The sequence below is a fragment of the Bombus terrestris genome, chromosome 14, assembly GCF_910591885.1.
Source record: "Bombus terrestris chromosome 14, iyBomTerr1.2, whole genome shotgun sequence".
Taxonomy (NCBI): domain Eukaryota; kingdom Metazoa; phylum Arthropoda; class Insecta; order Hymenoptera; family Apidae; genus Bombus; species Bombus terrestris.
Window position 1 is genome coordinate 5,879,099 of NC_063282.1, and position 15,597 is coordinate 5,894,695.

The window sequence follows — 15,597 nt, forward strand, 5'->3', positions numbered from 1 at the left end:
TATACAAGTTCGATTATTTCGTATGTAGTTCAAGATTGTGTTTCAAGGTATTAAAATCCGGCTGACTCGGATAACTGCTGTCTTATCGTGTTCCTAGAAATTACGGTTTTTCGTTTGACGTGGAATATGAATTTTCCCGGTGTAGCCGCGTTTTGTGAGTAATCCAACCGTTTAGCGAAACCAGGGACTTGTTCCAAACCCTGGTCGTTCCAAATGGAACTAGAGAACGGTAGAATTGAGTAGGATTTCGATTTAAAATGCGATCCACGTTATTGCTCTTACGACTGCATTCGTTTCTTCTACTTTTCTTCTTTCTTTCTCTCTTTTTTTCTTTTTCTTCTCTTGCCTTCTCGGGACACTATTGATTTTTACTTTTTATTTGTTCGCGCGAGTGACGGCGATTGCACGTATCGATGTTTTTAATGTCGTCATAAAGAGAGCTATTAACCTTGATGAGAAACGAAGTATATTTATAGGCTGTAATCCAAATGGACGTTTATTTCTCGCCGCAACAAATATATTTCGCGATACCTGACATTTGTCGTAAATTTTTCTTTCGACACTTTCAGTCGTTCGTAGGAAATGTTCATCGTGTTTGCCCAACCAAAGAAAGAACAGTCTGTGTTTTATCTACCGGAATATCGTCAGCGTTTGTGGTTACCGTGAGAATGTGACATTTCAGCTTACTTAAACCAAAGAAGTAGCCCGAAGAAAGAAGTCTTTCTCTGCCAAAGAAAATCAAACGTAACATGAGTCTCTATCGAAGGATACATTTAGTCAAACATTGTGCATATTCAACGAAATTGTCAACGAGAATAGTCACGAGTTATCAAGGAACCGAATGTGATACCATACGTAATACACTGTGTGTGATCGCACAGGTTAAGTTGGCTGAGATCGAGGAAAACCAGGTCAAACTTTCTGAACTTTAAAAGACATCAGCCGCAAACATCGAAGGATCCTCCAGATGAAATTTCGCAAATTCTCCGCGTCCAGTCCCAAAATGGAATTGCTCTCGAGGCGATCGTCAAGCGACAGGATGTCGACCTTGAAGCGGTCGAGATCCTTTCGTGCATCGATAAAGCTCATGTCGAAGCTGCGAAACCACGCGAGTCTTCGTTTAAACTCTGGCTTCGATCTTTCCCCGGTATCACTGCGAGACACGAAGAAACGCCGAAACCAAACGTCCCTCGTAGAAGAGACCACGTGGCCAACCAAAAGCCTCGAAATTCCTCCAAATGATTCGTCAAAAGACTCGTCGAAAGACTCTGACAGGTCCCTCAACAGCCTCTCGACGTCTCCCAGCTTGGGACATTCGATTTCCTCGAGCGAGCTGGAGTCTCGTAAAATCACCAGGGACCTGAAGAGCAAGTTGTGCCTTACGGACAGAATAATGGGCAAGGGTCGCAAGGAGCAGGAGAAATCATCGAAGAGGAACAACGACGCCTCATCCCCGAGAGTAACTCATATATTTCGTTGGAAGAGCAACGAGGAGACTTCGTCCGTGTCGAACGAAGATAAAGAGAAGAGAAACCTTCTCTGTGGTAGCCAGTTGTCCTACGAGAATCCTACTTTCCGGCTGGACAGTTCCTTAGACTCGTCCGTTTCCAGTTACGTGTTCGAACCTGAGCATTCTGATCACGTCGAAACGAAGGAAGAACGCTCCATCGAGAAATCGTATCAGGATACTGGGTTAACGATAGTCGTAGATCCCGCCAGGCCAACGGAAGATGAAACGAGGAAGTCCGCCGAGGACAGAACCGTGTTCGACATGGAGGCGAATTTCGAGTGCAATAAGAACAATCGTCCGGTGTTCACCGTAACGAAAGCTAGGAGCTTGTCGGTGAACGACGTGATTTTACAAGATGAAGAGGCGGCGAGAAGTAGTTTGGCGTTAAACACGGTCGATGGGACGACGTTGTTCGATTGGCAGGCGGATGACCGCGGGATCGACACGACGGAAAAAGGGCGAAAGGATGGTGAGAAAGTTCGAAAGACTTCGGTTTGCTCGTCCAAGTCCTGCAGGATCAGGACGGTGGATAATATCGCGAATTTTTGGACCAATGCCCGCGGTGGAAGCTTTCGTAGCAAGGTGACGGTGGGCAGGAAGAAGTCGATGAAAGACTCGAGGGATGCCGAGTCCATGGATAGGATTCTTGTCACGACCACTTCTGGATCAAGTATGGGCTATCAGGTTTTTTGAGAATTTGTCGAATTTCTTCCGCTAAATTGGCTCACATTTTAGAGAGCATTTAGAAGAGAATTCTTTTCTACTATACGAAGTTTTAATATAATATTTTATATTAACGATTATTATATATTACTGTAATTAATGCAGATAGTCAGATTAATATATGATACTTGATATCGTATACTCGAGACACGTGTCTCCTTTAAATAAACTGGATCAATCCTTTCGGTCTGATCATATGTCATGAGAAACAGGGAATAAATAGGAATATTTTAGTGGACAGTTATAATTAATACGATATTACGATTAATATAGACAGACGGATTGCATAATTTCACATACACGTTCAGTGAATAAACCTTCTTCGAATTCTTTAGGCAAATTGAATTATTTAGCTGAAGTGTCTGTTGATAAATCACAATGCCTACACAGGACACTCTACGATAATATTATTGAGAGCAGGAATGGACTAAGTCGCACTTTCTCTGAATTTCTGCCAATCTATGGCATGAATTTATTCCAAAGAAGCAGAGGAATTGATTTTTCTAAATAAAACCAACTAACGTACTAAAGTGAGTCGTTGCACACCTACCTATTTTTAACAACGAATTACTTCATTTTTTGAATATTGCTGTTAGTCCACTTTTACTCTCGATATAAGATACGTTGCTGCAATATCGTATTTATTAGGTCGATAAATATACTACGAAAGAAGAGTAATTTTACCAATTTTCCACGTATATAGTGAAGCCAAGGGGAAGAGATTTCCTTGCAGACCGCTTATTGCAATTTATTTTTCTTTTCTAATTGCTTCATTTGACACTGCTAGAGAGAGGAGAGGAGAGCGAGGACGCGCGAATTCTTGAAAGGAATTTTAATTAGACGAAAATTACGCAATACGTAATAAGGAAGAATAAAATGTTCGAGTTTTCGCGAAGAACACTCTGTGTTTATCTTTGTACAAGAATGTTGAATTAACTGTATATACTGCGTTAACACGAATAGAAACGAAATTCTGCTCTCATTCGGATTATGCGACAGTTGGTTTGCACAATCAAGTTACAGTCGTCAGGATTTTATTATCCATTGGATTAGCAATTAAGTGATTGCGGATTTTGTCATTAGGTGGTAATTAGTGAGTGGTAACTTAGGTGGTAATTAGGTGGTAACTTAGTTGTCAACCCAATAGCTAGAATGAAAATTCTTTTTTGCGTCCGTCGTCGTCCAGCCGTGTGCTTATTTATTTATCTCTGCACGCGGAAAGACTTTCCTTGCAATTTTTTCCTCTGGCGGATTGTCTTTATCCAGTTGCTTTGATTTGTGTTCACGCAGAGCTGTACTCTTTGCAAGGGATGGAGTTCCTGGAAGGTTTCGGCAAGAAAAAACAACAGCCAAATCAACAATCGAACAATATTTCGTCGGTGCACATCAATCCCCTAACGGCACAGTCTCTCAACATACACCTGCATGGTATCTTTGATTTTTTTTCTTCTTTATTTGCCATTCATTTTTTTTAAGAAGTTTCTCTTTTTTAAACACTTACAGCGATGAAGAAAAGTACTAGCATAAGTTAACTTGGAAGATTCTATATTAATTAAAAACATATATACTCCGTTTCTAATTAATTTTGTAATGTAATCTTCAAATGTTGAAAGCTGAATTTTCAAAGACTGACAGCTAATATTATGATTTCGCTTGTCCAGAAGCAATTGTACGTACATCTTTCATTTTTGAAGAACTGAAATTGTAAGAATCTTCTATGTCGACTTTGGTATTATTTTCACATTACACTTTTGGTCCTATGTTGGGTTTCTAAACAATTCCAGTGTCGATTTTACAAGAGAAATCTCACGTTTCGTTGAGAACAATCCATATTTATTATTCATTTTTACTACACGTCTGTTTAGCGCTAATAAATTATGATGTACTTAAACTTCAATCTCCGAAGTGATACTTGATAAACAAATTAAATAAAGAATAGTACGTTTTATAGATTTACACGGAACTTTACATGTCCATACTTTTGTTCATCACTGTATGATTTCTTTTTTTGGTCAATTTTTGCTCATTTATTTCTTAGAGTTCTCATCTATAGTTTTTTTTTCGTTATTTTAATACATTTGATGTTTCTTACTTCGAAATGAAGTAATAAGATATAACGAGCGTCTACCGGTTCGTTAATGAACAATAAAAATTTCCAACAGGAAAATTACTGTTTTCCTATGAACGGCAGTTTCAATTTATTCCTCGTTCTGACTTTTTCAGCCCTCTTCGCAGCCGTGGAACATGGCCATCTCGACAAAGCCAGAACGATTTTGGAGTCGACAGACGTGGATGTGAACAGGTGAGTTTCCGAATATTTTTCCGGCTTTTGATAGAATTTCATTTCGCCTCGAGTTGGAACATTTTCACGGTCCGTTTGGAAACGTTTTAATAATACATGCTTCACGTGCAATGAAGAATATACATTTCGAATGAAATTTTCACGCACAACCGGAAAAACAAAAATGTAACACTTCGAAAATGGGAAAAATGTTGGCGATATAACGCGCTGGTTCGATGACTGAGGCAAAGAACCGGCCAACGATGGCACTGCACGTGATTCTGATGTAGGTTAATTGCAACTGTTAATTAATTTCGCCGGCAGCCCCAGAAAACAAGCCAATTAACATAGGATTGGACGATGGATCCTCTGAAACAAGCACCCGATTCCTATTTCCAACGTTTATCGATTTTTTCGAGCCATTGTAGTTACCTGATAATTATTCTCTTTTCTAATTATTTATATCGTCTTAATCGTGGTTGATCATGTGGACAATTAATTAGAAGCTTTATAATCGTTATTTGGCCTGTGAATTATCTATGCAAATTAATGCTGTTATAAGCATAATTGAAGAAAATAAACACGAACGAAAATTTGTTGCTATTGAGTTGTATTATGACGAGTATTCTAGTTTAAACATTTTACATATTTTTGCATATCACGCCTGTATTTCTCAATTCTTAAATTTTCCGTAAACGGATAGAAACCAGCGTTGTTAAAAGCTGATAAAGACGAATTAGTTTAAAGTAGGTCGGTTTTAGTCCTTGCAAGTGTAGATACAGAGTGTAATCTATTTTTAACGGAAATGAAATAATATGTAAAAATATATGTGAAAATATTTTGATGAATATATTTTTGTGAACATAACTAATTAAATAGGATATAGGAAGAGATTTATTTCGTACTTCAAATATTTTACTGATTTTCGTAGACCTATTATTATGCTCATTTTTAGATTTTCCATAAATGAAAAAGAAATTCGCCAATTAATTATATCTACTAGCAAAAGTGATGACTTTAACCTTCTCTAATGGTACACGACAAATTTTTAAGTAACACGTCCTATTAGATTTTCAGTTAAAATTGAAGACTATTATTTCGATGCAACTATAGATATTTTATTTTTCACAAATCATACCGCCAGAAGATTAACAGAGAAATTTTCATTGATTTTCACATGGCTGATCCGTTCGATTATTCGTGGAAATTATGGAACGAGAGAAATTCAGCGGAAAAATATTCAGGTCTGTTTCCCGAGACCTAACTTCTTTTCCTATCCTCGATAACAATTTACGATACAGGAAATGGATGGCCGATTCCACGTGGAAAAACGTATCCTGCCGAGAGCGAAAGATATCGTTCTCCTCGGATCGCAGTTAAGAATTTACGAGGAAAATTCGAGCTGCCCTATTTATGACCTTTTTTCCGAAAAACAAAAACCTATCTTTAGTTCTCGCTGCTCTAACGTGGCGAAAGCTCGATTCGTTCAAGATAAAAAGCGCGCTTTCCTGGCCCAAATGTTGCTTTCTCGTGATAAAAATTTTTCGATCAATTCTATCGAGACATCTTTTGTTGAAATTATATTTTATAATTTATTATACTTACAAAGTACATTAATATTAGCTTCTTTTAATTTTTTTATTTACAGCTTTGCCCATCTCTCAGGATTATTAACGCCTTATATTATGCAATATAAATATAAATATATATATATTTATATTTTTTAGATTAGTTAGAAGAGCTTTGTGTCTTTTTGAGAAACTGTAAGACACGTTTCAATGCTTCCGTCTTGTTTAGGATCGGCTTATAGTTGCCTGGAATGTTACGTTGTTTCCTTTCGTTTTGAAATTTCAAGCACCCAATTAGTAAGCGTTTTACAGTGATTCTTTTTGTTGCAAATATTACACTTTTTCGGTCTTTCTTTTGCGATTAAGCAGAAATGGACAAAGCTTGTTCGACCTATTCTCAGTCTTTTATGAATATCGATTGATGTTTGCTGTCCAACGAATTTGCAAGTCTATTTTTGGAAAATATCATCTCGGACTAAATGGACGTCTATCGTCGTGTTTTCGTTTTTTCATGTCGAGTTCCGCAGTGATTCGATTTTATTTTCGATGATCGCTTTCATATCATTGTGATATATTAGTTGTAACTTCGAATTGAACGTAATATCGGACTTGGTCTGTCGCAACCATGTTCTCAGTTTTGCAGTTTTACTTGCGAAAGTGTGCAACGTGTTACGTAACGCGAAAAAAAGGTAGAGGGTGCAGAGAAGAGACAGAAAAGGAGGAATAAAAAGAATAATGGAATAAAGTGTATATTTTTCTGAATTTATTAATATTTTTTTTTATTTATATTCCGTATTTGCGACTGATATCATACAGTGGCGGATAAAAGAGAGTCTAAAATTGATACACCATGAATTTCAGTAACTTTCGTGCTAACAATTTCATATTTTCATATTTGTAACGATCATCTAGTGTATGATATACAGGGTGGTTGGTAACTGGTGATACAAGCGGAAAGGAGGTGATTCTACGCGAAAAAAGAAGCCGAAAATATAGAATAAAAATTTTTCGTTTGAGGCTTTGTTTTCGAGAAAATCGACATTGAATTTTGGCTCGGTACGCGTGCACTTTATCACGTCTCTTTATCACGTTATAATGGATCTCACTGTAGATCGACCTGATGGATATTATCGCAGTTTAAGTTTGTTTTTGCCGGAACGGAAAATTAGCAGTAAATAATGAAATAATATGAAATAATCATAAAGTTTATTATTACAAAAATTGCTGAAAATGTTGCCCATTCTGCCGTTATTTTCCGTTATAACGAGACGTGTCAAAGTGCACGCGTACCGAGCGAAAATTCAAAGTCAATTTTCTCGAAAACGAAGCCTCAAACGAAAAATTTTTATTCTATATTTTCAACTTCTTTTTTCGCGTAGAATCACCCCCTTTCCGCTTGTACCACCAGTTACCAACCACCCTGTATATGTGTGTTCGCTGTTTTCATTAAATTTTATATCCATTTTGTAAGATTATAGTGTCTGTTTATACTTCCTATTTTATAAACTTTCTTTTGTTTGCCAAATTGTATGTTTCACGAATCAAGCATTTAATATCATCAAGTAAGGTACACACCTTCACCGCACCTATCAATTATCCTTTTACATTTCATCCATAATATTCACCTGTTTTATACCAAACTCACTTCATCTATATTTTTTTGTAATTCTTTTTTTTTAATCCTCTCTTACAAACTATGTCAAGCAACGGTCTCTTACATTAAACCTACACGACGATGCTTTAACCAGATTGCGAATTTTTATGCATTTGTAGGAAATTTGAAAGTACAAAATTGCACTTTGCAAAATTGCGAGAATGCATGTAATATACAACAAACATGTAAAATATCCAAAGCACGGTGTTTGTCCGTAATGCTCGGTAGGTAAAGCAGTTTCCTATCGAAATTCAACATTTTTACTTATATTCGCAAAGATACGAACGCGCATAAAAATCCGCAGTCTAACTATAACAAAGTATAACATATAAAACGAAGAAACTTGACTTTTTTCATCAAATTTTACCTTTGCACGTAAAATTCCTCGACTTGGCGAACCGCTAGACACGACGAAGACAACGTGAACATCTACGACCAGTTGCTACCATAAAACACGATTCCTCGTAAAATTTTATTCGAATAAAATTCACTGGCACATCGATACACGGTTTGTTAGCCTATCGGTGGATCTCGATATAAGCAGAACAGGACAAAGTCGAGGCACGAGACAGTAAATTCCAATTTACTCGGTGCCTTGTAGTACGTTAGCTCGCGTTAATTAGCGTTCGATGCAACGTCCGTTTGTCTAGGGCCCAGGCAAACCCTTCGTACGCATTTCGACACGTTACACGGTTCCTACATTGTAATCGTATCGATCCGTAACATAAGGCTCGTTAGATATGTTGCAATCCCCGGCGATAATTAGATTTAGTCGAGTAAATGGACACCATAGACGCTGATATTCCACAGCGAGCTTGCTGTGCGCGCTAATAACTATTCATCCGATATGTAATCTACTTAAGTCGAAAGTTACTTGGATGCAACGTTCCGTTGTCATACGTAACGCGTGTTAATTGTTTTTCCGTCCTTTGTTGCACAGCGTGTCGCAGAATTGGTATAATTGCAAATTGAAATTTGATCGTAGATTTTTATGCAATTTTATGGAAATTTAATATAGCGATACTCTAGTCTACTCGGAGTCAAGTCCCTGTTATTCAAAGAACAATCCGGAGAGAACAAACAGGAGTTTGAAACTTCCTCTTTGACACGTACTTTCGCAAGAAAAATAGTCCGAACGAAAAAGGATAAAACTTTGGTGATCCCTCGAACAAACAGGTCACATTTTTACCAAATTTAGTATTTTGAATTCTACTCAGTCGACATTGATTAGACTTGAGTCATCTAAGCTTCAACATCTTATCGATATTGAACTTCGCGTAATTAGTTGTCGTTAGTCTTTGATATATTATTTGATAAAAGATCGTGTTTCATTTTCGCGTAAAAAGAAAGATAGAATTACTTTCCTGGCGAGTAATAAAATTAATGGATGCGCCATTGTTGGCTGTTCTTCAAGCCTACGAAGTTTCATCCAAATTTCATTCAAATTAGAGCCTTCACGTAAGAGCCGATAATATAAAAATACTTTCGAATGTTACATTTTTGAAGGCCGGTAAATTGCTTCAAGTACTTAGAAATCGTTCATTATGAAATTTGGCAAATTGCAGAGAAAATTACTTAGCTCGATTCGAATATCCTTCTGATCTCATCTTACCACTCTGTACGTATCGATTAACCTGTTTATCGGTTAGCTGTTTGTGACGAGCATACTCGTTATGAGGAAATGGCAATATTTTGTGTTATGACGAGTACACTCGTCGTGTTTAAAAAATACTTACAATTAATGTTTAAATTGCAACTTGATAATTGCAGTAAATTGTAGTGACAAAGTTAAAAAATAAAAGAGTCGTTTCATTGCAACATAATTCTACATTACATAACAGCCACAGATACTCTACGTTTGACGAGTATACTCGTCATCGCTTGCTTTTTACGACATATTTCAGCTACACAATTCTCAAAGAGGTTAGAGAGATAGCTAACTGGTTAAAGTAATATGAAAAATGAATCGATCGCGAAAATGATCGAACGCAACGAGTGGAATACGAAATGACAAACACGCATCGAACTTTCGATGCGTAATCGAATGATCGCGATTCGCGAGTCCACGTTTGCATTGCAATCGGTGTACATGCGTCGTAATCGTCGCTGAATGTCCATTCGCTGCCACGATAATCCGTTTATCCACTTCTTCTCTCTTTGTCCCAGTTTACTAATGGCAGTTCGCGAAAGCACGTTTATCCCGGAACGAAATTGATGCCGATTACCTCACGGAAATAGGCGTAACCGTTTATTTTCCGTTCGAACGCGGGCACATGGTATCCGTTGGAATTTTCCATGGATTTTGCGATTTATTTAATCTATGCGTGTATATATATATCGCATACATACGACTACAATCACACGATGGAAATTCGTGTATTTTTCGTATTAGACTCTTTTTGCTACTTTTTTCTTTCATTCAAAGGAAATGTCATCGATGAATCGTTAGACATGATAAATTATTTTAGCGTGATTTTTGCAATGATCTGAAGTTAAATGGCAATTAATATTTTCTCAGGAGTAACGTCGGTGTGAATTGAATTCTTTCAGCGTGAACAGCGACGGCCTGTCACCCCTGGATGTTGCGGTGCTCAGCAACAATAGGCCGCTTGCAAAAATGCTGGTCGCGTTCGGCGCACAGGAGGGTAACCAGTGTAAGTACACAGGAATTCAATTGGAAATTTCGTTTGTTACGTTTATCCAGCTCTCGATCAGCGCGAAATTTCCTTTAACACCCTTTAACCTACAATCTTCAACAGCGTGGTATTCTACGAAGTATGGTTTAACGATAACATTGCCATTACTTAGTTTAATTTAATTTAATTTCAAATTGTATATCTTTCTCTTCGTTTTGTTTTATTTGGATGAATTTTACAATCAATTCTCATTGGGAATTATAAGTAAATTTTTCTGGCGTGATACTATGTCGTGTTTAATAAGTGTTTATAGCGTGTTTGATTCTAGTTGAATCTAATGCTTGAATCTAAAGGGTAATGTCTTTTTAGCCTGCGGATCTGATCCGACGTGTCAAGAAATTGAGTAAATAGTGGATTTTGGTGGTTATTAACTCTTATGTTATATCTATTGCTGAATTTGGATATTTCTTCTTTGACTGGGTATCTTGAGACCGCGATGTATTGTTTCGTTGGTAACATATCAAGGTGCATCTATTAACACGTTGACTGCCACGCGTGTTTTCAAAGAAATCTCCGTCAGGCCACGCGTGCAGCAGTACCAAGCGTTCTCTGCTAGGTGCTCGCATCGATATTTTAGTAATGCGAGTCGCTGAAGCGGTGGTCTCAAGAATGATCTCTCGTTTTGTTTGTTCGCAACATTAAAACCACTAGCTGTTGTTGAATATAACGAAGGAAAGTGTGGTATAGATTATTCCGACCAAATGGTCTCTTATGCCACTACAATTAGAAAAGGAATCAAATGGTACAGAAAACTTGGCATTCAACTCCTTCTGGGAATTTCTGTTGTAAACGCTTTGACGGTTTAGAAAATTGCAACAAGGAGGAATATAAATATTAGAATATTTAGACAATTATTAGTTGCAAAATTATTAGAGTTGTCTGAAAATACAAAAAACCCTCGTCTTCGACGGAGTCAGCATAATATCGCCGTTCGGAAAAATGATTCCGGAAGAAGCATTAGACGCGCATGCAAACTATGTTATGCAAATAAAAGACGTCGAATGGACCGAACAAAGGCACGAAAGAATTTGAGGAAAACAACAACTTATTGTCCAAATTGTCCCGACCAACCTCAACTATGTATAGAATGCTTTAAAATTTTACATTCTAAATAATTTTTTAATAAACCATTTTCGTATTACTTTTATAACAATTCAACAGTTTTATTATTATGGAATATCTTTTCAAATACCTACGACGATCCTTCTCAAGTAGTCAAATAAACGACACCCGAATATGGATTACGCGGCTCGACCAGAAACTTTGCTGGCACCCGAATACGGGTGTCGTGGCAGTCAACGTGTTAAGGATCTTAGAGTTTTCGATTGGAATCGTTGAAGAATTTCTATGTTGGAATTACTTGTTGTTCCCCATGGTTGGATTCCATAGGTCCAAACAGATTTTAATATTATGCATATAGCATTATTTTACTTTACGTGTTTAAGTTGGAACGTCTGCCAATGAGCAAGTAGAATTTTTTTAATAAATTTTATATTTATCGTTATCTCTTTTTCTCGTCTAGCTCTATGTAAATTCTTATATCATCTGATCAATCGGTTTCTCAATTTTTGTCAATATAAGAATTTGCAAGAACGAAGATTCGACGAAGTTTATTTCATTAAACTGTCGCGTCACTTGGCTACAAAAGTACATAACATTTACTATGTGTTAATATCGTTCAAGTTTTATTTCATTTGGCTATCATTAGACTATGAACATTTTTTACTTGAACGTTTTATCGTGAAATTGTATTACGCGAAACTGTTTCAGGTTCCAGCAAAGGAGAATCGAAAAGGGGAATCTGTAATTCAGTAATAAATTTCATAATATAATTATCTCTTCTTGTAACACAAGTTTTGCTCGGTTATGAGAAAAAGAGGGAAAGTTTTTGATCTTTAAAGGCCATCACACGCTGAAGTTTTTCTCTTAGGTTTTCCATCTAATATTTCTTACCAGTATCATCTAGTAATAGTAAAACATTTAATTCCACTTCTTAATTTTTAATCTAAAAAAGATGTAGCGAGACGAACTCTCTGGCTCGTGATAGCCTTTAAGGGTTGGGAACTTCTCCTCTCATAGTTGATGATAGCTTCTCGCATGATAGCCTTTAAGGATTAAAAACTTCTCCTCTCATAACCGAGCGGTACTGCTGTTATACGCGAGATAGGAATTATAAACTTCATAAATAAAGGACTTAGAAATTTTCTTCGTCGATTCTTTCGTCCATGGGGGAAAGATCGGGGCAGAGGGTAAAAATGTGCAGAAAATGAGAAACTTGGCAAAGATTCTTCAAAAATTTACAGGGTTTGCGGAGTCGTTTGTTTTGTTGAATAAAATCGATGTTTTTTCGCTTCTTTCGCGAAAAACCTCCATACACACGGTTTCGGTGTGGAAAAGCAGGTAAATTGAAGGCCTCTCGATAGGTCGCCTCTGTTTCGGGAAACAATACGCTTGCAAATTTCTCGTTTGTACGATCAGAGTAAAAAAAAAAACGTACAGAGAAGTTTGACGAATGGCAGGAAACCCTAAAATCTTTTTATTTTCCACCCTCGAGATAATTTGTTGGTAGCTTCAGTTGGTTCACGGCTACAGGGAACACGATCCGAAAAATATATAGATCAATGTGAAAGTTAACTCGTGTACGTGGCGAACGACCAAATTCGAGAAGATTGCACGATGGATTCATAGTGACCTAAAAGTTGGAGAGGAATTACAGAGAGGAAAAAAAACGTAGCGATTTTTAGTGACGAAAAAAAAGGGAGGGGGAGGAATAGCCGAACAGGATAGAATTCCTATTAGTATTGCGCAGTCTGTAATAAAAATGCAGTAGAGCTTTATTGCGTTTCGACCGCGATGGAACAAAAAAATATAACGAGAATTCTAGGCTTGTGAAAAGGAGCGAAGAAACTTTCCACCGAGCCTTTCTCCTCATCTGCCAATTTACAAGTGTAATCGCAAGCGTAGAATCTCGCTCCGCTGATAATTAAACTCTACAACCTTTCCTCTCTTCTTTCGCGTTTCGACGAAAATTAATGCGATATCGTCCTTACGATACCGCTTTTCCATTTTAATCTAATCTTCCAGGATAATGTCTGTAATACTCCTACAATCGGTTACTATCTGATCGTCTATCGTAGATTGTCTAAAGCGTAAATATCATGACAAAGATGTTACTTTCAATAATATGTTTGGTATTCAATTTTGTATGAATTGTAAAAATGATAGATAACGCCTCATTAGACCTGTCAAAAGGAAGAGACAAAAATACGCCTCGTTTCAAGTTCTCTATTAATTAAATTGAAACATATGTACAGGGAAGCGATACAATTATTTATTGTTAGTCGTGTGAAAAGGCAGAGGCGACGAGATGCAAGATAAAATTTCAATTAAAATTTGAAACATTGCAACAGATATATTAGCTTCGGCAATATCTCTGGTTTCAAATATTTTATTAATTAAATTGAAACATGTGTTGAAAAAGATTGAAGAAGTACTCTTTATTAGTGTTATTGAAAAGAGGAGATAAAAGGATGATTAAAATAATTTCAACAACACGTTTGGTATTCAATTTTGTATGAATTGTGAAAATAATAGATACATTTCGTTAGACCTGTTAAAAGTAAGGGACAAAAAGATACCAATTAAATTATGAAATATTGCAACAAACGTGTTGGCTGCAAAAATATGTCTGCTTTCAAATTTTCTATTAATTAAACTGAAACATACGTTCAAAGAAATAATATAATTCTTTAGACGTGAGAAAAGCAAGAGGTGACATGATACAAAATAAAATTTCAATCAAAGTGAACTCCAACAGTGTCTTTGATTTTAAATTTTCTGTTAATTAAATTGAAGCATATTTTCAAAGAAATAATACCATTTATTAGACACATTAAAAGAAAGAGGTGCCAAGATACAAGATAAAATTTCAATTAAAATTGAAAATATCGTAACAAATATATTGGCTTGAGCAACATTTCTGGTCTCGATATACATACACGTGTTAAAGTATGCGTACATCGAATTTTCTACGTGTTCCCGTGTTCGTTTACTCTTTGTTATTCCTTAATTTCTAGCGTAATTCACTCTCGCCAAAGTTAATATTCACCGATTAAAGTTTCAATTGAAACGGTTAAGCGAATCCGATGTATTTATGCAAGACGAGTAATCTTCCTTACGAGAGTGAAATTACTTTTATAATGGAATTCCATCGCTTTACGCCGCGTTTTACACGTTCTACAATGTAATACTCGTTTGTTTACTTCGGAGATTTTAATGATGTAACGCTGTTACCAACCTGATTTATGCTGGCATTAAAGTCTCTTGAATTAAAATCTCCACTTTTCTCGGACGAGTCTGTTTTATTTAAAAGTGAAAGCTTGATTTAATCTTCAAGGAAAAAAAATCAAGATTTTTTTTTATTATATAATGTAAAATGTCGTCTTGGTCTCTGCCCAACAGTTTTATTAATTCAGCTACGATCCTTTACACCAATTTCTCCTATCTTCTACTCTTAAAAACGAAAAATTTGCCTTTGGTCTTTCTCGAACACTTATCAATCGAAATCTACGCTTTAGAAAACACTTTCGAATACACTTGACCTCTTGGCCTTTTCTCAAAAGATTTGTATTAATCGAAAAGTGTAAATAATGCTTTGGAAAAATTTCTGCGAGTGCACTTAATCCCTTACAAAAATGAGGAACTTGTCATGGTTTTTCCCCAAATTTCTAAACTTGAATTTAATTCGTTCGGAACATTTCTTTCAATTATTCCTTCGCATTTCGTCATTTAGAAACTAGAGACTCCTGGTTCTTTTATCTTGATCCTCGTCTCGTTAGCTTAGATCAAATTTTTTAGAGAATTCTTTTTGAACAGAAATAGCCATACTGTAACAAGCTCAGTTTATGAATGAAGGGAAATAAAAATTATTTCGTCATCGATATCTTAATCTCTCGTTACTGTCAGAAACCACATGGAAAGTTGTAAAATGAACCGATCAGAGATAAAGTCCTTCGACAGAAAGTGAAAATCGATATCCGATGTGGACACAATTGTGGCCAAACGATCGCGACGTAACCATCTGTCCCGGATGCAAACCACCGCAGATTTTACATTCATAAACACCGGGTACGAGTTGAATCGGCTCAATTAGCCGGATGATTTTT

The 15,597-nt window shown here is 36.5% G+C and overlaps 1 protein-coding gene across 14 annotated transcripts in view; it reads left to right on the top strand.

Annotated features, from left to right (window-relative positions):
* The window catches only part of LOC100646318, a 193,163-nt gene that overhangs the window by 169,422 nt on the left and 8,144 nt on the right, over positions 1 to 15,597 (top strand). For 4 of the 14 annotated variants that reach the window (XR_007226312.1, XM_012316224.3, XM_012316225.3 and 1 more), the window contains exons 2-5: positions 570 to 2,180; positions 3,524 to 3,661; positions 4,457 to 4,535; positions 10,287 to 10,390. Coding sequence is in view for 13 of the 14 variants with exons in the window: in XM_012316224.3 (XP_012171614.2) it covers positions 968 to 2,180; positions 3,524 to 3,661; positions 4,457 to 4,535; positions 10,287 to 10,390 (1,534 nt within the window). In the remaining variant the exon portion in view is untranslated. Of the gene's footprint in view, positions 1 to 2; positions 2,181 to 3,523; positions 3,662 to 4,456; positions 4,536 to 10,286; positions 10,391 to 15,597 lie in introns of those variants that run through there. The other 10 variants (XM_012316228.3, XM_048411911.1, XM_048411912.1 and 7 more) reach the window with 4 other exon arrangements.